General features: G+C 44.8%; 1 protein-coding gene across 6 annotated transcripts in view; it reads left to right on the top strand.

Moving 5' to 3' along the window:
• Nucleotides 1-25030, top strand: part of PKNOX2 (PBX/knotted 1 homeobox 2) — a 212994-nt gene that overhangs the window by 84917 nt on the left and 103047 nt on the right. For 4 of the 6 annotated variants that reach the window (XM_053269106.1, XM_053269103.1, XM_053269104.1 and 1 more), the window contains one exon: nucleotides 5383-5491. In XM_053269106.1, coding sequence (XP_053125081.1) covers nucleotides 5405-5491 — 87 coding nt within the window. In that variant the 5' untranslated portion in view covers nucleotides 5383-5404. Of the gene's footprint in view, nucleotides 1-2202; nucleotides 2288-5382; nucleotides 5492-25030 lie in introns of all 6 variants that reach the window. The other 2 variants (XM_053269107.1, XM_053269105.1) reach the window with 1 other exon arrangement.

The raw sequence follows: 25030 nt of genomic DNA, 5'->3' as shown, positions 1-25030 counted from the left end.
CACTGTGGAGATCACTCAAGGTCCATCCTGGTCTATGAGATACCACAGGGAAAGGAGATGCAAGCCTGTGGGATGGTAGAAGAGTAAGCTCTTGCTTCCAGTTTGTACACAGGCTCTTCATGTCTTTTTGCCAACAAAAAGGCCTGGGGAAGAGAGCTGGTCTTGTGATAGTAAGCATGAATTGTCCTCTTTGCTAAGCAGCATCCACCCTGGTTTGCATTTGAATAGGAGACTATATATGAGCACTGTAAGATATTGCCCTTAGGGGATGGGGCCGCTCTGGGGAGAGCATCTGCCTGTTTGCATGCAGAAGGTTCCAGGTTCCCTCCCTGGCATCTCCAAGATAGGGCTGAGAGAGAGAGAATCTTGCCTCCAACTGTTTTCATGGCATTCATTCAACATTGTGCAAAGGAAACTGAGTGCTAGAAGTTTGCTAAATGCTAGGGATGTGCATGAGTTGCTTTTTGTAATGCATCCCCTGCACCTTTAAAATGGAGGAGAGCAGCTGGATACCTGCTCCTCTGTCACTTGCCACCACTTCCTGAATCGGTGGTGCTCCTCCCACGTGAGGGCATCTTCTCCCACGTGAGAGCATCTTCACGTGAGGGCAGCACTCTCCGCCAGCTGCCCTCACACAATGCCGGCATGCACATGACTTCCACATATGTGCAGCAGCCATGTGCGTGCCAGTGTCACACTAGGACAGCAGGGGGAGAATGCCTGCACTGCGTGAAGATAGCTGGGAGGAGTGCCGCTGATTCAGTAAGTTGTGACGAGCAGAGGAGGAGCAGGTATGCACCGGATCTCCTCCATTTTAAAGGTGCAGGGTATGTGCTCCGAATCGTGATTTGTGCACATTCCTTCTAAATGCATATGCTCCAAGCATCCCTTTGCTGTGAAGCCCTCCTAAAATGGCAAATAGAATGCTGGTATATAAAGTGGACAAAATCTCAGAGTTTTTATAACTAATAAAAAGAGTCTATACGATAACTAATATAATTGCCAGTATGAACACAAGAATGTTGATAATTGTTCCAAACAATGTGGAAGGTTGGGCTGAGACCTTTGTTAACCCAATGAAAGGTGAACAAACTCAATTTTTGCATAAATTCTCTACCTGTCCACGCTTACATAAATCAAGTTAGTAAGCTTGACCATGGTCATATGAATGTGTGTCCTAAGGGTTCCTTAGTTTGGATACCACCACAGAAAACAAGTCCTCTGGTGTAGCCACCTGACTTCAGGAGATACAGGCAAGAGCTTCTGAGGAAGATCTTGATTGATGGGTGGGTTCATGTGGAAGAAGACAGTCCTTTCGATATCCCAGTCCCAGGCCATTTTGGGTTTTAGAGGTACTCGAGCCCAGTACTAACCCTAAGCTTTGGATCATTTCCCCGCCAGAAGAGACCCAACATCTCTGGAGGCCTTTGATTGATTGATTGATTGATTGATTGAATTGATTAAGTGCCGTCAAGTCGGTGTCGACTCTTAGCGACCACATAGATTCTCTCCAGGATAATCTGTCTTCAACTTGGCCTTTAAGGCCTCTCAGTGGGGCATTCATTGCTGTCATAATTGAGTCCATCCACCTTGCTGCTGGTCATCTTCTTCTCTTGCCTTCAACTTTTCCCAGCATTATGGACTTCTCAAGGGAGCTGGGTCTTCGCATAATGTGTCCAAAATGTTATAGATTGAGCCTGGTCATTTGTGCCTCTAGTGAAAATTCTGGACTGATTTGTTCTATGATCCATTGGTTTGTTTTCCTGGCTGCCCATGGTATTCTCAAGAGTCTTCTCCAGCACCAAAGTTCGAAAGCGTCAATACTTTTTCTATCTTGCTTCTTCATAGTCCAGCTTTCGCATCCATAGAGTGTCACGGGAAAACCCATTGTCCAAATTATTCTAATCTTTGTAGGTATAGACACATCACCGCATCTAAATATCCTTTCCAAAGCCTTCATTGCAACCCTTTACAAAGGCCTTTACAAAAGTCTTAAAGACACACCTATATGACTAGGCATTTTTAATTGGTTTAATTGCTTTCATTGTTTTAGTCATTTTACCCATTTTAATTGCTTTTAGTTGTTTAATTGTTTTCTTCTGCTGCTGTTTTAATTGTTTGTAAACCGCCATGTGCATTAGGAATTGGTGGTATAGAAATGCAACCAATTAAAAAAAAACCGCTAACACACTTCTCCCATAGTCTTGTGAATCCAACCTAACAGCCCAGTCCTGAACATGCTTGCTTGGAAAGAGGTCTCTCTGCACGCCATGGGACTTCCTTCCTGGTAAGTATGTTTAGAGTTGCTGCTGAAGCATAACGGTTATCTGGCCTCAGAACTATGTGGGCCCACGGCCAGAAATTCATTAGCACTATATTAACCAGAGATGAATTAAACACTAAAGAATTTATGGCTTTCCTTTTGAAATGCTGTGCTTGGACAAAATGAAGCCTCAGAGTTGAGTCCTTTTGGTTTGGGATATCAATGAGCCAACTACAATTTTGCAACCTCAGGATTTAGCACTATTTGTAGGATCGTGATTTCCCCCCAGACCTTCATCCTATACCTCTTGAACACCTGTGGGTTCCATCCCACAAGCCTTGTGTCCTTCAAGCAGGAAATGTGGCATTTGCATCTGGAAAAACCATTGGAAATGCTGCTGCATGCCAATCTGAGGATGAGAGACTCTTGCTTTACCTAACCCCAGAGTCTTGAGGCTTCACAATTAGTCCTGGTTTATATTCCTCGGGAGGGAGTGCCTGTCGTTAATTCCAGCGTTCAAGGATACACCTCTCAGGCACTCACAGAGCAATTATCATGATGCAGAATTAACTCATTGGTGCTCTAAGGAAGGCTCAGTGCCATTTAATGGAATGTTAATTGGTCTAATGGGTTTAATGTCAACAAGATCTAATGAATGCTCTCTTAATGAACTTGTCGTTTTTCCAGCCTGTTTTTAAAAAGTACTTTATTAATAATAATAACAATCATTCTCTGATCTAAGGCATAAACAGCACCAAAGCTATGAAAGCTTTGGTGTATGATAAGGAGAAAAGGAGAACCACAGAGCACTCCAGGTGGTGTTCAAAACCACCTGGATGGGGCCTAGCTTTGTAGTAGGGCATCGGCTTTATATGCAGAAGGTATCAGGCTCCGTCTCTGAGACCATCTCCAGGTAGGCTGGGAAAGACTCCTGCCTGAAACTTTGGAGAGCCACTGCCAGTCAGTGTAGACCAGGGCTTCCCAACCTGTGATACTCCAGATGTTACTGAACTGCAACTCCCGTCATCCCCAGCTACAGTTTATTGGGGCTGAGGATGATGGGAGTTGTAGTTCATCAACATCTGGAGTACCACAGGTTGGGAACCCCTAGTGTAGACAATACTGAGCTACATAGACCAATGGTCTGACTTGGTATAAGGGAGCTTCCTGTGTTCCTAAAACTAGAAGTTCCAACTTCCTTTTAAAAAACAAATGAGGACCAGATGCACCAACAGGCATAGGAAGAGTTGATTATGGGAGATATAGTCCAACAACTGCTGGGGACCCAATTTCGAGAACCCTTCTAATAATGGAAGGCATTCCTTTAGCACCAACTATTCTTTGTTTGTGTGTTACTATTTTATATAGGTTTTGAAACTTTTAAATAGAGATATTTTATTTTTATTTTTAGTATCTGTACTTTTTGTGTTTTAATTGTGCATTGTTTTAATTATATTGTAAACTGCTCTGGGATTATTTAAATGAAAAGCAGTATAGAAATCAAACTATAAATAACACAAATAAATAAAATATTGCTGGAAATAGCCCTGTGAGTTACCACTCATAAAAGGCCACTCTTCCCTTCCTTCTGTGTTGCTTCCCTTTGTTTACAGTTTCTGGCTTGTAAACTTAGAAGGGTATCAGCTGCTTTTCCCAGTTACATTTATGCTATATTAAAATACATGACATTATTTTAAATACTACATTAAAATACTGAGCCTTTTTACCACCCTTGAGTAAGGAAGACAAAGACCGCCTTCAGACATAGTGCAGACCCACGGTTTCCTCCACTCTCAAACATTCAGAAGAATGGCTCTCTGCGTTCAGTGAAACTGCAGAGAGCTGGCTGTGCTGGCTTCCTTCTTGACAGGACAGCCCACACAGCCAATCGGGCCAGAGTGAGGGAGGAACTTCCTCCCTCAACTCCGGTTCCATAGAGCCAAAACTGCGGTGCTAGCATTCGGATGTAACGTTGGCACCACAAAACCAGAGCTAAAGACGGCGAAACACCACTGTGACCGAAGGTTCAGAGTGGAGTTTGGGAAGGGAAACCGCTGGTCCCTTCTCACCCTTAACTCTGGTTTCGTCAGTTTGGACATGTGGCTTGGGAAACCGAAGGTGAAGGGATCTCTGATTTCCTAGTAAGTCCAAATTTGGTGAATGGTTCATTCCAGCTAAAATATGGACTTTGAATCTTCACGAGTAGGTGATTTAAACCTGAGTTTTAAGGGAATAATCTGAGGAGCTCTGGTATTCTTGATATTAATTAGAGCAGATTTTTTGAAACCAGAGAGCTTTGTTTTGTGATGATGGATGACGGTAAGGTTCCATTATTTCATTCTGGTAGGAGTCTGAAGCAAAATGAAAGAACTGTTAACTTGTCAGTATGGATGTGACAGAAAGGTTAATTTGGCCATATTCGCACGTAATGGGAAACAGGAGTTGAAGGAGGCAGAGGTTGACAAACCTGTACCTGCAAATGCGTGAAACCCCGGTCCCATCCAAAAAACGACCAGAGGTTTTCCTTGCCAAACTCCAATTTGAAACCTTGGGTTGTAGTAGATTTTACTGCTCGTACCTGAGGTTTCCTGCTGCCTGCTGTACATCCGAATGCAGAACTGCAGGCTGTGCTGGCTGAAACCGGAGTTGAGGGAGGAAGCTCCCTCCTCTCTGATTGGCTGTTGGGTCTGTCCTTCATACATGAAGGAAGCCTGCACAGCCAGTTCGCCCTCCGTTCTGCAGTCTCCCTGACTGCAGTTTGGATCCTGTCCATTTCATCCAAGTGCAGACAGGTAAATGTGCGATGGGGGGAGGGGTGAACCGTGGGCCCATTATACCCTCAGTTCTGTGTTACGTGCAAATGAGGTCACTGCCTCAAAAATTCAGGCTAATGTCTCATATGTCACTGGATGTGCTGCTGAACTTGTGAATTGCTTCTGGTGATAAAAGTTGTTCTAGAGGTGACATCAGATGAGATGAAAGCTCATTCTGTGGTGTTTGATTCACGATCCATATTGGCTTAGTTTGGTGTGGTTTGGCATCATGTTTTAAGTTTTTGTGTCATTTAAGGGAGGGCTTCTTTTTGTGGTATAATCAAATTGGCTTTCTCCTGTCAACAGGTTCTAGATGTGAATCAATCCCATGATGCAACATGTCTCCCCAGCGCCAGCTCTGACAATGATGGCCACACAGACTGTGCCCCCTCCCCCTTATCAAGAGACCCAGCAGGTGAGTGTGCTACAGATCTCTCTCTCTCTCTCTCTCTCTCTTACATTCAGTGGCGTAGACCGCATTGGACAAGGAGTAGAACAAATGTCTCTGGGGCACCAGGGGCAGGGAGGCCATCATAGTGCCCCTCCCCCTTTGTCCTTGTCTTGCACCCATCTGGCAAAGAAAGTGCTAATTACCTGGAAGCATGAGGTACAGCCCCTCTCCCGCTTCTTCCCAGCTGGCACTTTGTTCATTGGCTGGGAAGGAGTGGGAGAGGGGCCACATGGTCCCCCTTCTGAGTGCTGGTCACATGCTCTGCGTCATTTTAAAATACACAAGGGGCAGCGGTGGGAGAAGGGGTCAGAGGCAGCAACCTGTCCCCAGGCTGCCGTCAAGCTCCCTACACCCCTGCTAACATACTCTCACTCTCTCTCTTACACACACGCACACACCTTTAATCATGCAATGGCGTCTCTCTTTCATGTACTTTTTAGTGAGGTAGGAGAAAAGCTAGCCACCTAATGGCACTGCGGCGATATGACTTGACTAGCAAGCCAGAGGTTTCCGGTTTGAATCCCCACTGGTATATTTGGGAAACACCTATATCGGGCAGCAGCACTATAGGAAGATGCTGAAAGGCATCATCTCACACTGCGTGGGAGGAGGCAATGGTAGACCCCTCCTGTACTCTACCAAAGAAAACCACAGGGCTCTGTGGGCGCCAGGAGTTGACACCGACTCGACGGCACACTTTACCTTAGGAAAAAAGTGTGTGTGTGTGAGTGTGTGTGTGTGTGTGTGTGTGTGTGTATTCATTCTACCTCTGTTGCTGCCAAGTGCAAAATGAAACTGATCCAGCAGGAAGCAGGAGGTTGTCATCTTGGAGTACACATTAAGTAGCGCTGATGAATCTGCAAGGAGTCCTGCTTTGCTTTCCGCTTAAATGTGCTGTTGTGAATGCCAAGTTCATCCAATAAAGACAAGATGTTCAAAATGGAGTTCTTAAAGCTAAGCACCCTTTAAACAAATGGCCCAGTTTTTCAGGAGTGCCATGCATATTCAGGAAATTCAGTGGGAGGAAGGGTCGTGAATCATTGCTCTGGATTTCAGAAAGGTACTTAGCAACAGGGGTCCGAGTCTGAAAATAATAGTCCACAATTTTTTGCGTTAGCGTTAATAACATAGGATTGAAAACAGATAAAAAGGAAATACAGCCCACACATTTATTATCCACTTATACAAGTGGATTTGTGGGAAGGATTTTCGGAAACATTTCAATGACTTAGTAAATTGAATCCTATTCATTTTTGCTCAAACTTGTTCTTCTCGATCACATTTAAGTGCTTTTGGGAATTTCCTCTTGTTTTTCATTCATTTTCTCAAACTCTGCCAAAATATAGAATTTATATAAGCAAGTAACAATTAATAGTTGCTTCTGTTAATATTTTCTTGGTGGGAAATGTAGTGAAAGCTGATATCGGCTGCTACTTTGCTCCATGGTTTCCTAAGAGGAGGCTAACAGGAGACGGAGAGCAAGGATGCAAGCAGAGAGTTATTGCTTCATACCTGTGTTCTCTCTCTGCCTTCATCATATCACTATAGGGAGGTATTTTAGGGAGGTATTTTAGACTGGCAGCATAAATGGCTCCTTCAAATAAACAATCAAAATTCAGATCATAAAAATTAAAACAATCAAAGGCAATGAAAACAAAACAGACATTAAAAAAAAAAATACTCTAACGTTACTGAAAGGCCTGGTTCAATAGGTGTGTCAAGACTTTTTTAAAAGACTGTCAGGGATGTTGAAGCTCTTATTCCAGCAGGGAGTGAGTTCCACATCCTCAGGGCAGCTATGAGAAGGCTCAGCCCAGAGTTGCCACCAGATAAGCTGGTGACAACTGCCGGAGCTTTCCCAGACAGCAAGCTTTACTGCGGGTTTTCTGCGAGGCTTTACTGCGAGTTCAAAGTTGTCCCCCCAGAATGTCGCAAACAGTGGATTTTATTTTAACCGGCTATAAATTGGGCTACCCTCTGACACGCAGTGAAAAACCGTAATTGTTGAAAAGAGATGGGAAAGTCCTGGCCAGCAAGCACTGCTGTAAAAATAGTGTGAGGAAGATGCTCCAGGTCTGGTCGAAGCACTGAAACTTGCAAGGAGAGATGAGTTCCTTCAGAACCTGGCACAGCCATTTGGAGCCTGTGAGAGAGCCCATCGCTAAGTGTGGCGGGACCTTGAAAAGATACAGAATAAGCCATCGTGTGGGAAAAGCTCTTCTGCTTTCTGTCCCACATTGGCAACACGACACAAATAGCTTGAGAGAACCTTAAAGGCGGTTTCTTTCCCTTCCTACCCCTTGGGTGTCTAGCAGCCCATGTTTTTCCTGTTCTGCTCCCTTTTGAGTGTCGCACTGAAAATTCTGAGGCAGGTTCGTTCCAGACACCAGTGTGAGCCAAAAGGCTTTCTTAAGTTGACATTTATGTTGCTACTGAGGAAGCAGCTCCGATGAGCAGAGCTGGAAGTTTGCCAACTGAAAGGAGACACTGCTGCATTCCCAAGTTAATGCTCTCCTTGGGGAACTAGGGAGATTTTCATGCCTATAAAAGACAGCTGTAGTCCCTCAGTGCATGTGATGCCTACCTGAGCCACACCAAGTAGGTCTTGGTGGCACTTTGGGCTACTTCCGTTTGAGTCCCTGACTTTTGAGGTCTCGCTGCATTTCACAGAGAGACCAGGGTCAGATTCTCAGGATGATCTGGGGTCTCTTTCAATATTTGAGTCTCCAGAATGTGGTAAAGAATGTGTCTCCACCAGCCTTTAAAAGAGGGACACTTTTTTTTAAAAAAAGTCAGGCTTTTGGTAATCTTTGAATGTTTAAAATGGTTTTAAATTCTTGTAACAGTTTGTCTTGTTTTGTTTTTGTTGTGTTTATTTTTGTGAACCGCCTAGATCCTTTGGAGCCAGGTGGTTTATAAATGGAATGGAATGGAATGGAATGGAATAAATAAATAAATAAATAAATAAAGCCAGATATTGCCATGTTGGGACACATTCAGAGGAATGATTAACATGAGATCAGGGAGAAGTAAGCTACAGCAATTCAGGGTGTGTGTGTGTGTGTGTGTGTGTGTGTGTGTGTGTGTGTGTGAGAGAGAGAGAGAGAGAGAGAGAGAGAGAGAGAGAGAGAGAGAGATGTGGTGTTCATACAACTAGATTTCTGCTCCCAGATTATGGTGTTCTCCATAAGTGGTTTTCTGAAGTTCTCCATATGAAACTCAACCTTGCATGAAAGTCCAACACAGACTGTACATGAGCCAGCTGAGGTGGCTGTTACCATCTAGGGGGATGAATGCTCATGGTGATTTTTGACAAGGTTTACACACCTAGAGGTGGAAAACAGGTGATAGCACTGCAAGGCTTTCAATGCGTTCTCATGCTTTTACTATCCTGACCATCAGACTTGCTGTAGCTACATTTGCAATGGTGTTTAAAAACAAAAGAAACAAAAAAAAAAACCTCTTAAAAGTTTTAAAAACACAAAAAGTACTATAAAATTTTATCCATGTGATCAGAGGAATGGATTGTCTTCCAAAGAAAGACAATTTACTTTTTATTAAAACATCGTAACAAATAGAGATGCAAATTTAAACAAATTGCTTAGGGCTGGCCCTTTCATGAGACAAGGTGAGGCAGTTGCTACAGGTTGTCAGGGCATCAAGATGTCTCCTACTGTCACCACAGGAGCAGCACTTTGGGACAAAGCAACCTTTGCATATTTTTCAAGGAGTGTCTCTCCTTGCAAAGCTTGCAAGAAGCATGAGGAGAGGAGACTGCTGGCAACTCTCCTTCCTCTCTTCCTCCCATGCACTCTGAAAGCTTGCAACGGTTGGTTTTGAAAGGGGGCTGGACTCTACCAGGGGCATGGGGCAAGGCAGTAGTCTGCACCCCAATACTTTCAGCCACCCTCGAAGGGCTTGTTTTTGCACCAGCAAGATTCACAGGTCCTAGACTGCAAAAACCTCCGGGGTGTTTCAGCAGCACTCCCTTGCTCGAATCGTTCACAGGTCACTGTCAAAGTACTTCTTCACTCAGCACATAATTAACTGATGGAACACACTGCCCCAAGATACCGATGGAACTGGCTGCCACAAGATGTGGTGATGGATAAGATGTGGTGATGGAGGAGAGTTCTATCAGCGACTCTTATCCATTGTGGCTAGATGGCGTGTCCATGTTCAGAGACAGTAGTCCTGTTAAGACATTATGTTGTACGAGTGTACAGATGTCTGTACACTTGTACATGTTTTGGGGTGAATGACTGTATGTGTGTTCATTTTAAAAGTGAACTTTTTTTTTCACTTGAGGTAAAGAGGGCCATCAAATGCATGGTACAGATAAGAAGTGTACTGCTGTTCAACATAACATGAGAACCTATGTACAGATCTGTACCTGTCTACACTGTACATGCATATGAGTGTTGAACATAACATGTAAACAGAGTTAGTATGCCCCTGAATACTGAGTTCTGGGGAGCAACAGGAGGAGAGAGAGCTATAGCCTTCATGTCCTGGTTGGCCACTGTGAGAAGCAGGATACTAAACTAGATAGACCTGGGGTTCTCCTACTGGGATCCCCAGTTGAAGTACAACAACCATCGCCCCCACCACCACAGTGGCTGAAGGCTGGACTAGATAGATCAAAGGTTCTCAAACACAATGACCAAAGGCTGCACAGAGGGACAGTTCAGCGATTCTGTTGAGTTGCCAGATGGCCAAAGGCATCGTGGCAGGAGTGATGGGAATAGTAGCCTAACATCATCTAGGGCTCCAAGTCTGAGAACCCTCGAGGAAGGCCATTTGATCCAACAGGGCCTATCCGATGTTCTTACTGTAGAGCTCTGGACTGCCCCTTCCAGAGATAATATTCCGATTTCCATTATCCTTTTAAATGAACAGACGAGCCAGAGGCAAAAGTAAAGCCAGTTCTTGTTATCCTAGTATAACTGATCAAGCAGACTTAAGTCTAGTGAACCCTACAATGTCTGGCCAAGGCGTTTTTCATGACGAAGAAAAAGGTTCTTGAGCTTATGCGAGTTCTAATTCTTCAGAGACAGTCAAATTATTTTTGTTTTATTTGGAGGAGGCAAATATTGAGCTTGCATGATCAAGTTCTCATACCGGGGATGTTTCATATTTACGCAGGCTTTCTAATTCCCTTGATTCGAGATATTTTTCAGAAAGGCCCAGCTGCTAAAATTGGGAGAATCTCAGCTTTCCTGTGGAGGGATGGGAGCGTGAGTGGGAAAGGCAGCAGATAACTAGAAATGTGACTGCAAGCAGGGGCTTTAAAAGCAGTAAATACAGCCATCCCTTGCCAGCCTTGAGGGTTCCATTCCAGGGAAACCTTGCATTTGGCGAATTCGCAGTTGGCGAGCAATTGAAATATATTGGAAACGGGGTTAGGGTCATGATTGCGGTCATGAAAAGACTGAGAAAAGTTGCCAAAATACACCCGGAATCCCTTTAAATCAGCAACTGTTAGCAAGAGGAGTGAGGGGGAACCCCCAGAAATCACCCCCAAACCCCAAGAAATCATCCCAAACCCCCCAAAATCACAAAACACCCCACACCCAAATTAGCAAGAAATATCACCAAGCCACAGATACTTGGTTGGCAAGACCGGTCACAATTTCCCTGCTGTGGATACTGAAAACCGCAATTGGGAAAACTGTGTTTGGCTGTATACAGTATTCCCATGATATATTAAAATGTCAGGATATTTTGTAAACTACCAGTGAGTAACTCTGGGACTAAGTTTTACAAGGAGCACCTCTAGGAACATAGGAAGCTGCCTTATACCAAGGCAGACCAATGGTCCATCTAGCTCTGTATTGTCCACGCTGACTGATAGCAGCTTCTCCAAGAGTCTCAACAATCTTTCCCAGCCCTCCCTGGAGATACCAGGGATTGGACCTCCTGCATGCAAAGCAGATGCTCTACAACTGACCTACAGCCCCATCCCTAAGGCAAATATCTTACAGCAGACAGCGCTCACATGTAGTAACCCAACCAAATGCAAACCTGGGCAGATCCTGCTTAGCAAGATTGACAATTCATGTTCTCTTCCACAAGACCAGCTCTCCTCCCCTCTCAGTGGCCAAGCTGCAGTGTGACCCTTTTGCACATACATACCAGGGCATTTCTAATCACTTCTGTGGAGCAGAAGTGAATGGGAACAGTCCCTGTTCAGTGTTTGATTAGGAATGAATATTTTATTTTTCCACCAGAGTGCTCTGTTCTGTTCTGTTCTGCTCTGGCCAGGGTTGCCCCACCCTGCTCTCCAGTTCATCCCATTGTGGATCTGGCCAGCGACTCCGTTTTTATGGGCACTGCTTGTGGCACTGAAAATTGTTCTCCCTCTCCCTAGATTTATAGCCCTGGAACCAAAGCAATTAAAAACACCCAGGAAGAAAAGGCCTGACGGAGACAAAACTGGAATAAACATGAACCAAGATAATTTGCCATGCATATATGACAACTGGAAACGCTGAGCCGACTCTGCGCTCTCAGCCCAATAAACCTAAAAAGATAATAGCTTAATCCATCCTTAGAGGCAGCCATATGCATTTTTGTAACTTAAGAACTCTGGAATACTCTAGTGCATGGGTACATATATGAGTTGCCTTTTAAGAGACTCCAAAGGCCTCTTCCCTGATTATGGTTTTACATCACAGAAGTGCTTGCTTTCCAAAGTCTGAAAGTGAAGTGGGGAGAGTTTATCCATGTATCTGCTCTTGGAAAGACACGGAATCCAGAAGAACTGGGTTTAGGTCCCTACTCAGCCCCAATGCTTATTGGGTGACTTTGAGTCATCAACACAGGGGCAGCCCTTGCATGAGGCAAGATGAGGCAGTTGACCTCAGGTGGCAGATTTGGGGCACCAGCAGGGCAGCAAAATGCCCCTCCCACACCAGGGGCGCACCTAGGTCATTTTGGCACCTGGACTGCCCCTGATGGGAGGCCCCTCCAACACACAACCCCCTCAAAACCTGCTTTTGGGGGCCTCCTCTGCCCACCATGCTGAACATTTATTTTAACAAAAATTTCAGCGACCGCACAGCCGAGGGGTAGCTGCCGGGAGGTGAGCCCAGAAGTCCTTCTCCCCCCACCCCACAGTGGCGACAGCAACCACCGGAGCGACACTGGGGCTGGCCGTTTGGCCCAGCATCTCTAACTAGTTGTGAGGTGTGCCTGTGCAATTGTGAGAGATCATCATAAGCCCGTGGCGCCTGCTGGGCTCACCCCCTGGCAGCCACCTCTCGGCCGTGCGGCAGCTGAAAAAAAAAAGTGAAGGAAGGTTTGAGGCTGTGGGGTGGGCGCAGGATGAGGCTCCCCTGGACATTTGGAGGCCCCCCCCCAGACCTTGGAGGCCACGGGCCGGGTCCCCAAGGTCTGGGGGTTGAGCACCATTGCTCCCCACCACCATCAGGGCAGCTCTTGGGGACTGATCTGATGCTTCCAAACTTTGCAAGGAGTGACTCTCTGCACACTCACAGCAAAGCTTACAAGAAGTACATGGAGAGAAGAGGAGGCTGCTAACAACCCTCCCTGCTCCCCCCCACATGCCCTTTGAAAGCTAGCAAGGGCCGGTTTTGGAAGGGGCCAGGCAGCATATTGCACCTCACCCCAGGCTCTGCAATACGTGGTGACGACAATGACGAATATTTATATTCTACCTTTCAACCAAAGTTCTCTAAGATTACACAGAATAAATAAACAATGCATGGATAATAAACACAATGGTTCCCTGTCCCAAAAGGACACACAGTCTAAAAGGTCGACACCAGCAGCAGCCACTGGAAAGATGCTGTGCGGGCATTGGACAGGGCCAGTTGCTCTCCCCTTGCTTAATATAAGAGATCAGCCACTTTTAAAAGGTGTCTCTTTGCTCAATTAACAAGGGTTGCCTTGGGTCATCTCTGCAGTAACATCTCACAGCTGAGCTGTAGCTTCTTTGCATGCAGGTCTTCGGGTAGGGCTGAGAAAGGCCCTCTATCTTAAGAACATAAGAACAGCCCAGCTGGATCAGGCCCAAGGCCTATCTAGTCCAGCATCCTGTTTCCCACAGTGGCCCACCAAATGCTTCTGGAAAGCCCACAGGCAAGAGCTGAGGGCATGCCCTCTCTCCTGCTGTTGCTCCCTTGCAACTGGTATTGAGAGGTATCATGCCTGAGGCTGGAGGTGGCCTATAGCTACCAGACTAGTAGCCATTGATAGACCTGTCCTTCATGAATTTGACTAAGCCCCTTTTCAAGCCATCCAAACTAGTGGCCATCATCCCATGGCAAAGAATTCCATAGATTAATTATACGCTGTGTGGAAGAAGTACTTCCTCTTGTCAGTCCTAAATTTCCTAACCTTCAGTTTAATGGGATGACTCCTGGTTCTAATGTTGTGAGAGACTGCATCTTAAACCATGAAGAAACACATGTGGCTATTTGTCCTTCAATGCAGACAATACTGCCTGGAATAACTCATGAGCCTCGGATTATATTTTAACTGATTAGTTTGCTACCTCTTTCATGGGAGGAGAGCTGGTCTTGTGGTAGCAAGCATGAATTGTCCCTTTGTTAAGCAGGGTCCACCCTGGCTTGCATTTGAATGGGAGACTACATGTGAGCACTGTAAGATATTCCCTTTAGGGAGTGGGGCCACTCTAGGAAGAGCATCCTCAGTGCTTGCACACCAAAGATTCCAAGTTCTCTCCCTGGCAACATCTCCAAGATAGGGCTGAGAGAGACTCCTGCCTGCAACCTTGGAGAAGCTGCTGCCAGTCTGTGTAGAGAACACTGAGCTAGATGGATCAATAGTCTGACTTGATATAAGGCAGCTTCCTATGTTCCTATGTAACCACATATACCAGAAACTTCTCTGTGCCTCATACACTCTGAGATCCTGCACACTAGCTGATCATGCTAACCGACTGAAACTGCCGCGTTTAATTGACCTATCACTTCCAGCACAGGAGTTTATTGCTGAGGCTGTCCCTTCTCAAGATTTTCAACACTGCAGACTAAAATACTAACAGGAATATTGCCATGGTTAGAAAGTAGAAGGAAGTTGGAGGCTAAGCAACGAAACCCAGTTTTTTGGCGAAGTGCTGAGCTTCGGCACGTAACCTGAATGCCTCCTTTCCTGTTAATTAAGGCTAACAGCTTCAAATTGGTGGGTCTCGTTATTTTAGAAGAGCCTAACAGCTTTAGGATTAAGTTTACTGGCCCTGAATTGTTGGAATCTCTCCATAACTGCTATGAGCCAACAGCTGGGAGAAGTTTAGGGCCGAAGGGATTAGCTGTTAGCTGCATCGGAAACCTCGGGAGTTACAAAAGAATGCAGATTGAGGGTTAGTTAAGTGTGAAGAGCCTAATTTAATTCACATTATACTGTGGATTAACAAATCGCAGCTGCTGAAAGGAGCCCCCCCAACCCCTCCACGGTGCCAAAGCCTTTCATGTCCCAAGAGAAAGTGATCACTGCTCCAAATGGTTTGTTTCTGGGTTGGCCACAGATTTGCCAAATAGCATTACCAGCATTTCAGTATTGGAGCTTTAGAATCTGATAATAGATCTGTGGCAATATCCGTATCGCTGGAAAGCATTTCACAAGACTGGGAAACATGACCCCTCGGGAGGAATGTGATTCAGCTTTTATGAAAATCCATTGCTGACTGATTCACGTAACTCCAAAAGTGGGTCAGGTTTGGGGTACCTTCTGAAGCCCGTGGGATTGCTCCCCTGTATGCTGAAGTCTTGACTTTGCAGGGTGTGCATTTTGCTAGTCCCCCTTTGACCAGCCCTCAGAAATGTTTGCAGTGTGGTGCTCTAAAATATTTGTCCACATTTGAACAATTTGGAAACATGGTGAAACAGTTATACAACTACGTGCACTGGATTCCTGCATAGAGTTGATGGATGTGTGGTCCCTCTAGGAAGATCTTAGAGTCTCGTTGCTTTATTAATGGAGCATTTTGTGCCACTAAGAAGTAGCAGGTCCATTTCAAGAAGTGCTTCTGATCTGAATCATGGGGGTCCAGCTACTTGTGTGCTTTCCTCTGCTCATTGCAGCTGACTGCTCACCACAAGGGCAGCCCTTTCATGATGCAGGATGAGGCAGTCACCTCCAGTGGCAGATTGTGGGGGCGCCAGAAGGGTGGCAAAATGCTCATTTGCATCACAATCTGACCCCTGTAAACCTTTCAAGGAGCGCCTCTCTTCTCGCTCCTTTGCCAAGCTAATAATGAGCACAAGACGAGAGGGAGAGGTTGCTAGTTACCTCCCCTCCTCCCTGCCTTGATGCACTTTCAAAGCTTGCTAGAGTTGGGTTTGAAAGGAGGTTGGACCACTCCAAGCCATAGTTGCAGGGGAGCAGCAGCAGGAGAGAGGACATACCTTCATCTCCTGCTTGTGGGCAGAGGTGTATCTAGGGAAAATAGCGCCTAAGGCAAGCACTGAAATTGTGCCCCCTGCCCAGACATCTGACACCCATCTTTCAGATAACTTTACCATAATATCAGCTCAAAAATACAAGTCAAGCTCGTTAATCTTTTAATCTTTCAAAAACTATTTAGCAGTGGACGTAGCCAGACCAAAAAATGCTGGAAAACTAGAAATTTCAGTATGCTGGAGCTCATGAAATACCCAAATACTATGTGGAGATGTACTTGGAAAACTGAATAGAAGTGCCTCTCTAATTCTCTGCTATGCATTGTAGCATCACTATTACATACGTTTTAAAAATAAATGGAGAATTTGACTTTCCCAAGATACTCTGAAAATAATTAAAGGATATACAGAGTAAACTGTGTCACTGCTTGGAATATATTCTAGTATTTCAGAGAGACAGTTAAAATGAGAGAAAGAGAGCAAGAATTTCCCAGTGGGCCTTAATACTAAGGATTTCACATTGATACAAAGACAAACTCACCATTAATAGCCATATTATTAAGACATCACATTTAACTCACTTAACACAAGAAGCAAAGTAAGAGGAAATGAATACAATCCTAGCTCATAAGCTTCAGCTCAGTATTCACAAGCCCTGATTCTCTGTACATAGTGCCAAACTGAATATGTGTACAGTGACTTGTATTATATTAATTATTTTTTAAAATTACCTGTAGCCCCTTTGGGGGGCTCCCTAAAGGCCGTGGAGGGGGTCTGCAAAGGTTCCCCCTCCCCCCACTGGCCTCTAGGGCCTCACAGAGACCATTTGAGCATGTGCGGTGGCCATTTCTAAAAATATATGTATTTAAAATGGCTGCTGAAAACAAAATGGCCACCATGCATGTTCAAATGGCCTCTGCAAGGCCTGGCATGGCCTAGGGCCTCACAGAGGCCATTTGAGCATGCACGGTGGTCATTTTGTTTTTGGTGGCCATTTTTTTTAAAAAATAATTTTTTTAAATGGTGCCCCCCTTCAAGTGGCGCCTGCCTACCCCACCATGGATACGCCCCTGCTTGTGGGCTTCCCAGAGGCATCTGGACACAGGATTCTGGACTAGATAGCCCTTGGGCCTGATCCAGCATGGCTGTCCTGGTGCTCTTAAGGGCATGGACAAGGAAGCATGTCACACCTTGCCTTAGTCACCACGGTGCCTTGCGCTGCCTCTGGCTCACCGCATCCGCTGGACCAGTGGTTCCCAACCTGGGTTCCTCCAAATGTTGCTGAACTACAACTCCCACCACCCCCAGCCACAATAAATTATAGCTGGGAATGATGGGAGTTGTAGCTCAGCCACAATAAATTATAGCTGGGAATGATGGGAGTTGTAGTTCAGCAACATCTGGAGGAACCCAGGTTGGGAACCACTGCTCTGGACCAATATTTTCTTTGTTCAATGGTCAGTGTGACATCGGAACATAGGAAGCTGCCATATACTGAGTCAGACCCTTGGGCAATCTAGCTCAGAATTGTCTTCACAGACTGGCAATGGCTTCTCCAAGGTTTCAGGCAGGAATCCTTTTCAGGCCTATCTTAGAGATGCTAGGGAAGGAATTTGGAACGTAGATGCTCTTCCCAGAGCGGCGGCTCCATCCCCTAAGGGGAATATCTGATAGTGCTCACAGTCTGCCTTTCATATGCAACCAGGGTGGACCCTGCTTAGCTAAGGGGACAAGTCATGCTTGCTACCACAAGACCAGGGTATTTAGCACCAACAAGGATACAAAATAACAACTGGTGCGGTTTTCAGTTATAATGTCGACAGAGGAGTGTTTGAGAAGTAAGCAGCAGACAAGCGATGCCAGTAACTTCCCGTCAGCGCGCTGTTATTGGAATGGCCACCCTCCTTTCCATCATATTTTTGCTGTGCGATCTGCAGGGATATCTTCCGGATAGGACGACGGTGAATCAGATCGATTGCATCCTTTGCAAACACATCGATTGAAGCTGCCGAGTGTCTGCATTTGGACGTCCCATCTCTGTACATTAAAATCTGTTCTCTGCATAATTCTGCCCTCTGGATTCTAGCCATGTCCTCTGATGCTTTGTGGATTGAGACAGAACTATATATTAATAACCCCCAGTCACTTGAAATCCTCACAGAAGCTTTTAACTGACAGGTTCCCTTCTATCGGATGCTCAATTATAACTTAAGTGGTTCCTTAAAGGTTCCTGAAATAAGTCTAAATAAAAGCCATTATAGTGGTCATTTCTTCCAACAAAGTCTATTCCTTGCTGACCATTTCATGTTACAAATTTTACCAAGTTTATTTTGCGGACACTGGGACAGGTCTATTTTGTCCCTGAAAATCTATGCATGTGTTTTAGAATGTTTTGCGGGCATTCCCTCTTGAACTATTTGTCATTATAGGACCTTTGTGTTGCTAAATCTGTTCCGAAGTTGTTTAAGAGAAGAGCACAAGAATAATCCATTTGGGGATGGGGCCATAGTTCAGTCGAAGAACATTCTGCATGCTTGCATGCAGATGGTCCTGGGTTCAATTCCAGCCATCTCCAAGTAGGGCCGGGGAAAACTCCTGCCTGGAGGGCTGCTTCCAGTCAGGTTAAGCAACACTGGACTAGATGAACCAATGATCTGACTCGGTATAAGGCAGCTTACTATGTTCTAACCCTACTGATTGGATCAAAAGCATCTAACCCAGTATCCTGTTTCCAGTGATGGCCAAGCTGTTGCTCCAAGAAAGCCTGCAACCGGAGCTTAAAAGCAACAGATGCCCCTTATTACTTGCCCTCAGCATCTGATTTTCAAAGCTACTTTCCTCTGAATGTGGAGATTTCATTTAGTTGTTATAGCCAACACCCATGGGTAGTGAGTGGTGTCTTCTGTAAGATCCTCTCAGGTCATTTCCAAAGTCATTTATAGGAGTTTCAAAGCAGCCACCTTCTAGATAAGTGGGGCTATTGCTTTTATCCCTGTTATTAATTGCATTTTACACCTGACAATCTTGATCTTCATAATATTTCTTCAGGATTTCCCCCTCGTTAATCGCCGATTCTGGAGTAATTCTGGACCACAACCAGCTGTCTAACCATAAGGCAGGAAGGACTTGAATACCTTTGAGAAGGGAGAACTTGGTAGGGAAGTATGCAAACAGACAAAGGGAAATTGTGTTGGAAGTCCTATTGAAATTAAGTAGTCCCTCAGACTATGGGAAACACCTATATCAGGCAGTGGCGATATAGGAAGATGCTGAAAGGCATCATCTCATACTGTGCAGTAGATGGCAGTGGTAAATCCCTCTTGTATTCTGCCAAAGACAACCACAGGGCTCTGTGGTCACCAGGAGTCGGCACTGACTCGACGGCACAATTTTACTTTACAGAGTCACTCCTCAGTAGTAGTATTGAGTGACTTCGTCTGGATGCCATGCTGGCCGCTTGTCCCTGGGAGAAGGGCCTTCCAACTTTGATTTTAGCTAGAGAATGTTTATCTAGGATGCTGTAACTAAGATTAAACAAACAGAACAAAACCCATACTTTGATCTCCTATGCCAGCTCCATGAGTATTCATTGTTTGTTTGGACTGAGGATTGCACACCTCATTTCCTATTCAGAAAAACATGCAAAGTGGCTTTAAAAATGTAAATGCAAATACAATAAAACTGTAAGAAGAGAGACTGCCTCATCTGCTTGGATTCACACATATAAAGAGGCTTTGAGCTTAGGGTGGCAATTGGGTTTCAGTTTCAGTTTCCTATTTTCTGAATAGGAAAGGAGACTGAACTGTCTGCACATTCAGGAAGGTGTTATCCTCCACTTATATAAGCATCCTGAAGTCACCTGGATATGAAAAGCTCAGATAGTGGTAGCATAAAGCCATCAGATGGTCTCGGGGGGTACTTCCTCTCATTATCTCCATGAGGACCGGGTCCTTTTTCGTTATGGCCCCAATATTGTAGAACTGTCTCCCGCTAGAGATTTGTAGGACCCGCTCCCTGTAAGCCTTCTGGTGGAAAGTTAAAATCTTGCTCTTTCAGATGGCCTGTGGTAATTCAATCAATATCGTTATTACGGCCAGCAACCAATCATACCTGTGGTAATTTGATTTACTATCCTGCCACTGTGTATTAATCTTATCATGTTTTAATTACATTTTAAGGTGGTCTTTATATATTTGGTATTCCTATCTTGTTCGATATTTTGGAATATTGATGAAAAGCAATATATACATTTTAAAAGCAAATAATTCAAAGGCAGATGTTTTGAATGCTTTGCACAGTTTGTTATTCTGATTCTCACCATGGGCCTTAGACTTTCCTCTAATCCTCCTTTGGCTGGATTTCTTTTGTGGACATAGTGAGCTTTAATCAATTTGATCAGTAGATTAATCAGCTAAAGCATTAATTGATTGATCAGCAATGAACTATTTTAATTAGTAAGGGCACATTTCCATTGCTCAGGTGCTTTACAGTAATAAGAAATGGAAATAGAAAAGGAAATAAATAAGATTATCTTATCTTATATTTCATTTAATAGTTTAAAAAGACATCTTTTATTGAGGCAATATGCAAATATATTTAAATTTAATCAGTCGGGGAAAGGCAGGCAATTAATCAACTAAAGGTTTGTTAGTTGTGTGACAGCCTTATTTGTTGGTAGGAATGTTTTGGTATAATTTGAAAGATTAGCCATTGGACATGTTACTAGCCACTTTACTGTTTATTGAAGTAGGTGTGGCCACCAGTTGTGAGGTTCTTGAATTGCTCCAAATGAAAATTAACGAGGTTTGTTTAACTGGAATCCTGAAATAGAAACATCGTGTCAAATACCTTTTATGGCTTTTAAATGAGAATTGTTTTTTGCTTATGCTTCATTTAATATACTTATCCAATCAGCCTGAAAACAAGATAGCAACACATATGAGGAAATAACAATAACAACCTTTAATTGATTGGTTAGGTTAGTCTGTTAAAAGCCTTTTGATAAATTAAAAGGGCATCTATGATTAATTGGGCAATGGATTTTTTAAGAAAATGTTGATTATTTTTAATATATCTATACATTTCAAGGACTTGCCAGGAATGCCTCTTCTAAGATGGTGCCTGCCACTATCTTGGAAGAGGCTTTCCCATTTCAAAGAAGATGCCTCTTCTAAAGTGACACACATAAACAGGCATTTAAAAACAAAGAAAGTGTGCCTTTTTCTTCAAAACGATCATTTTGGCATATGCAGATTTGATCTGTTAATCAGTTAATCCTCTTTGATAATTGACCATGATGTCTGTAATCAAAGGACAGCCCTAATAACCTAGAAAGTCATAGAAACAGTCATAGAAACAGTCCTAACTGGGTGTAAGTCCCATTGAACTCAGTGGGATGTATTTCATCGTCAACCTGCATAAGAATGGGCTGGACAGCAACTTATCCAGAAGAATCCTTCTGATTTGCTAATGCTGAGCACCAAAGTGGGGGTTTCTGTGAACCATAATCCCTGCATGTGAGCTTCCCAGAGACATTCCCATAGAACTGCTAATCAGTGCTGGATGAGACAATCCTTCGGTCTCATCCTGCAAAGCAGTTCTTACATTTTCCAGGATGTAAGTAGTAGCTATGGGTTGCATCCCCCAAGAAAGTTAGTCGTAACTAAGCCCCATTAAAATGTATGGGGCTTAAGTTAGTCACAATTAACTTTCCTCCTTGCTTTCAACAATGCTTAGTCATGATTGTCTCCCCCTCCCCCTTTTCCTAATTTCAACACAGTGTGTGTTCCGCCGTTTAGGAATGCATGCTTTCTTTTGAAACAGTAGTGAGGTGTGTCTCCCACTTCCCTTTTGATTAGCTCCATCTGCTCTGACCGACCAGAATTGGCTCTGAGCTCTGTTCCCTTGAAAATAAATAGAGTAATGGCCAGTCCTCTAAATTAATGACTTGGCAAGCAGTGGTTTAGTATTGATGCTGCGACTCCTCTTAAAGATGCAATTTCAAACCTACTACTACTACTACGAGTATTTATAGACCACTCTTCAACCAAAGTTCTGCAAGTGGTTTACACAGAAAAATGAATAATACATAAAAAAGATGGTCCCCTGTCTCCAAAGGGCTCACAATCTAAAAAGAAACATAAAGCAGATACCAGCAACAGCCTCTGGAGGGATGCTGTGCTGGGGCTGGATAGGACCATTTGTCAAACCGGATATTTAATATTTTTATTAATAATTAAAGCTTTTTATGCTGTAAGCTCTCTTGTAGGGAGGGCAGGTGTAGGCCATCAGATTGCAAACCATAGGGCAGGTTCCCTGGGTCTGCAGGCAAAGTTTCAGGAAGAGGATCCTGCAGCAGACAGTGCCAGACATATTTTAGATTTAGGAGGAGAACTGGTCTTGTGGTAGCAAGCATGAATCGTCCCCTGTGCTAAGCAAGGCCTGCTTTGGTTTGCATTTGGATGGAAGACTACATGTGTGAGCACTGTAAGATGTTCCCTTTAGGGAATGGGGCTGCCCTGGGAAGAGCATCTACATGCTTGCATGCAGAAGGTTCCAAGTTCCATCCCTGGCATCTCCAAGAGAGGGTTGAGAGAGACTCCTGCCTGCAACCTTGGAGAAGCCACTGCCAGTCTGTGTAGACAATATTGAGCTAGATGGACCAATGGTCTGACTCAGTATATGGCAGCTTCCTATGTTCCTATGTTCTGCCCAGCAGCAGAGGTCTCACAGCCCTTTGAAAATTTTAATTATTTTTAATACAAGTACCTTTTATTAAAAATCTGCTTTAGATGCTCTAGAGACTCTGCTCTAGATGGGGTATAAAGCAATAAAGCTAAATAAATATAGTGACTCTTCTATTAATACTACTACAACAAAAGTGTCCAAATCACTTTACACAGAAAAAATAAATGAGTTGGTTCCCTGTCCCCAAAGGGCTCACAATCTCTCTCACACACACCCCGCCACTGCCCCACCTTTTCCCTCGGGGGGGGGAGGAGGAGAGCTGATCTTTTGGTAGAAGGCATGCAGTGGCCTCTTTGCTAGGCAGCAGAGTCCGCCTAGGCAGGGTCCGCCTTGGTTTGCATTTGGATGAGAGACTGCATGTGAACATTGTAAGTGATTCCCCTTTGGGGATGGAGTCATAGCTCAGTACTAGTAGAGAATCTGCTTGCATACAGAAGGTCCCAGGTTCAATCCAGGTAGAGGTGGAAGAGACCTCTTTCTGAAACCTTGGAGCTACTGTCAGTCCATGTAGATAATAATACAGAGACAGATGAACCAATGGTCTGATTCAGTATAAGGCAGGTGTGTGTGTGAGTGAGAGAGAGAGAGAGAGAGAGAGAGAGTCCATCCTTCCTTCCTTCCAAGGTGCTGTATTCCAGTACAAAGTCCACTTTGCCATCTCCTAGAGAAAGGTTTCTGTGATGGAGTGAAATCTTCAGGTTATGAACCACTTTGAAAGTCACCTGGGCCTCTTTATCCTCATCTTTTAAATGTGTCCCTCTGGTGAGAAAGGTCACTTTGCACAAATGATACCTTGGTGGGGTTTTTATGGCTTTTGGAACTTCTGTGTCATCGTTTGCTCGCTCGGCTGCTTCTCTTGGTTCCTTCCTCTCCCTCCCGCCTCCCCCCAACCCCCAGCGCTCTTAAGTCGAACAGACACGGCGTTTTATAAGATGCAGCTCCATTTCCCATTAGCTGTTCCTTGAGTGTGACTTCTTTCCTGCTTAGGCAGCTGAAACTGGAGACAGAAGAGGCAGCAGGGAAATGTAGTTAACTATTCATTCCTACGGGGAGTTTCAGGAAATTTTTGAAACTAGAAGAGCTTCATCACTGTCATTCTCTGCCACCAAAGTCTGCCTGTTCTACTTACATGAAGAAGGGCAAGGGAAAGAAGACGGCAATTGGGAGTGTACACGAACCAGTCTGCAACAAACCGGGCCGGTTCGACAGTTTGATCACGAACCGAACTGTCCTCCAGGAGAGGCAGTTTGGTTTGTGATTGAACCGGACCGAGCCCAGCCCATTGTGGACCAGTTCGACCTGGATCGACAGTTTGAGGGGGCTATGCTTGTAAAGGGGAATCTGGTGAGGATTCTCCTTTCCAAACAAAGGAGAATCCTGCCTTTAGAAGGCTTCTAAGGGTGGCCGGCCCAGGGATGGTGGCAAAAGGCACCTTTAAAAGTAGATGCTTACCTATGTTGTGCCTCCTGGAAACCCCGGCCTCCCTCCTCCACACCCGCAGTCCACCTGTATGTCATCAGCGCGGTTCTGGCCTCTGTGGATGTGCGGAGGCTGTTTGCATGACCACTCAAAATTGGAGACAAGGGAAGCTGGAGACAAGGAAAGGATGCTGTGATCATAGTTCTCATTTCTTTGATGCCCTCCCTCCCCCCCCATTCCTTTCTACCCCTTGCTTCCATGGGGACTAAGTGCTATTAGTCCTGAGTCAGCACCAATAGTGGTTTGTCCTAACATGCCGGGATGCATCACAGGAGGGAGGCACAGCTGCCTCTGCTTCCCTCCTTTTCTCCCTCCTCTCTCTCCCGCCTTGACCAAGAGCCGTGCTGCCTGCAGGCTGGCCATTTGTCTGGTAGAGCTGTGTGGTTGACCTGCAGGCTGGCCATTCATTAAGTATTGCTCTGCAGTTAACCTGCAGGCTGGCCATTCATCAGGTATTGCTGCTCTACCTGATGGATGGCTGACCTGCAGGTAGCATAGCACAAGTGGGACAAGAGAGCACGGAGCAATCTGAGCTGCTGCTGTCAGGAAACAGAGGCACCTGTGCCTCTCGCTGTCGTCCCCCCCCCCCCACGCCCCCCCAGTTTGTTAGAATGAGCTGCTACTGGTTAGTACGACAATAGCTTTTGCAATAAATCCTCCTGGTTTTGTTGTAATCTGGAACCATTCTTAGTTGTTCCTTCTCTAATCTTAGCACTCTGTAAGTTGGATAATATGGGAGAAACTCCCTGTGCATGTTTGAGTGTGGATGAACTTGTCTCAGTGAAGATCTTGGACTAAATGACCCTGAGTTGCATTTTCTCCCTAACAGTATTACACTTTTGAAACGTATATGTTTGCAACAGACTTTGCTGAAAGAATTCCTTGTGTTAAC

The sequence above is a fragment of the Hemicordylus capensis genome, chromosome 8 (assembly GCF_027244095.1).
Source record: "Hemicordylus capensis ecotype Gifberg chromosome 8, rHemCap1.1.pri, whole genome shotgun sequence".
In the NCBI taxonomy this organism is placed as follows: Eukaryota; Metazoa; Chordata; class Lepidosauria; order Squamata; family Cordylidae; genus Hemicordylus; species Hemicordylus capensis.
This window is presented reverse-complemented; position numbering and strand designations above follow the sequence as displayed.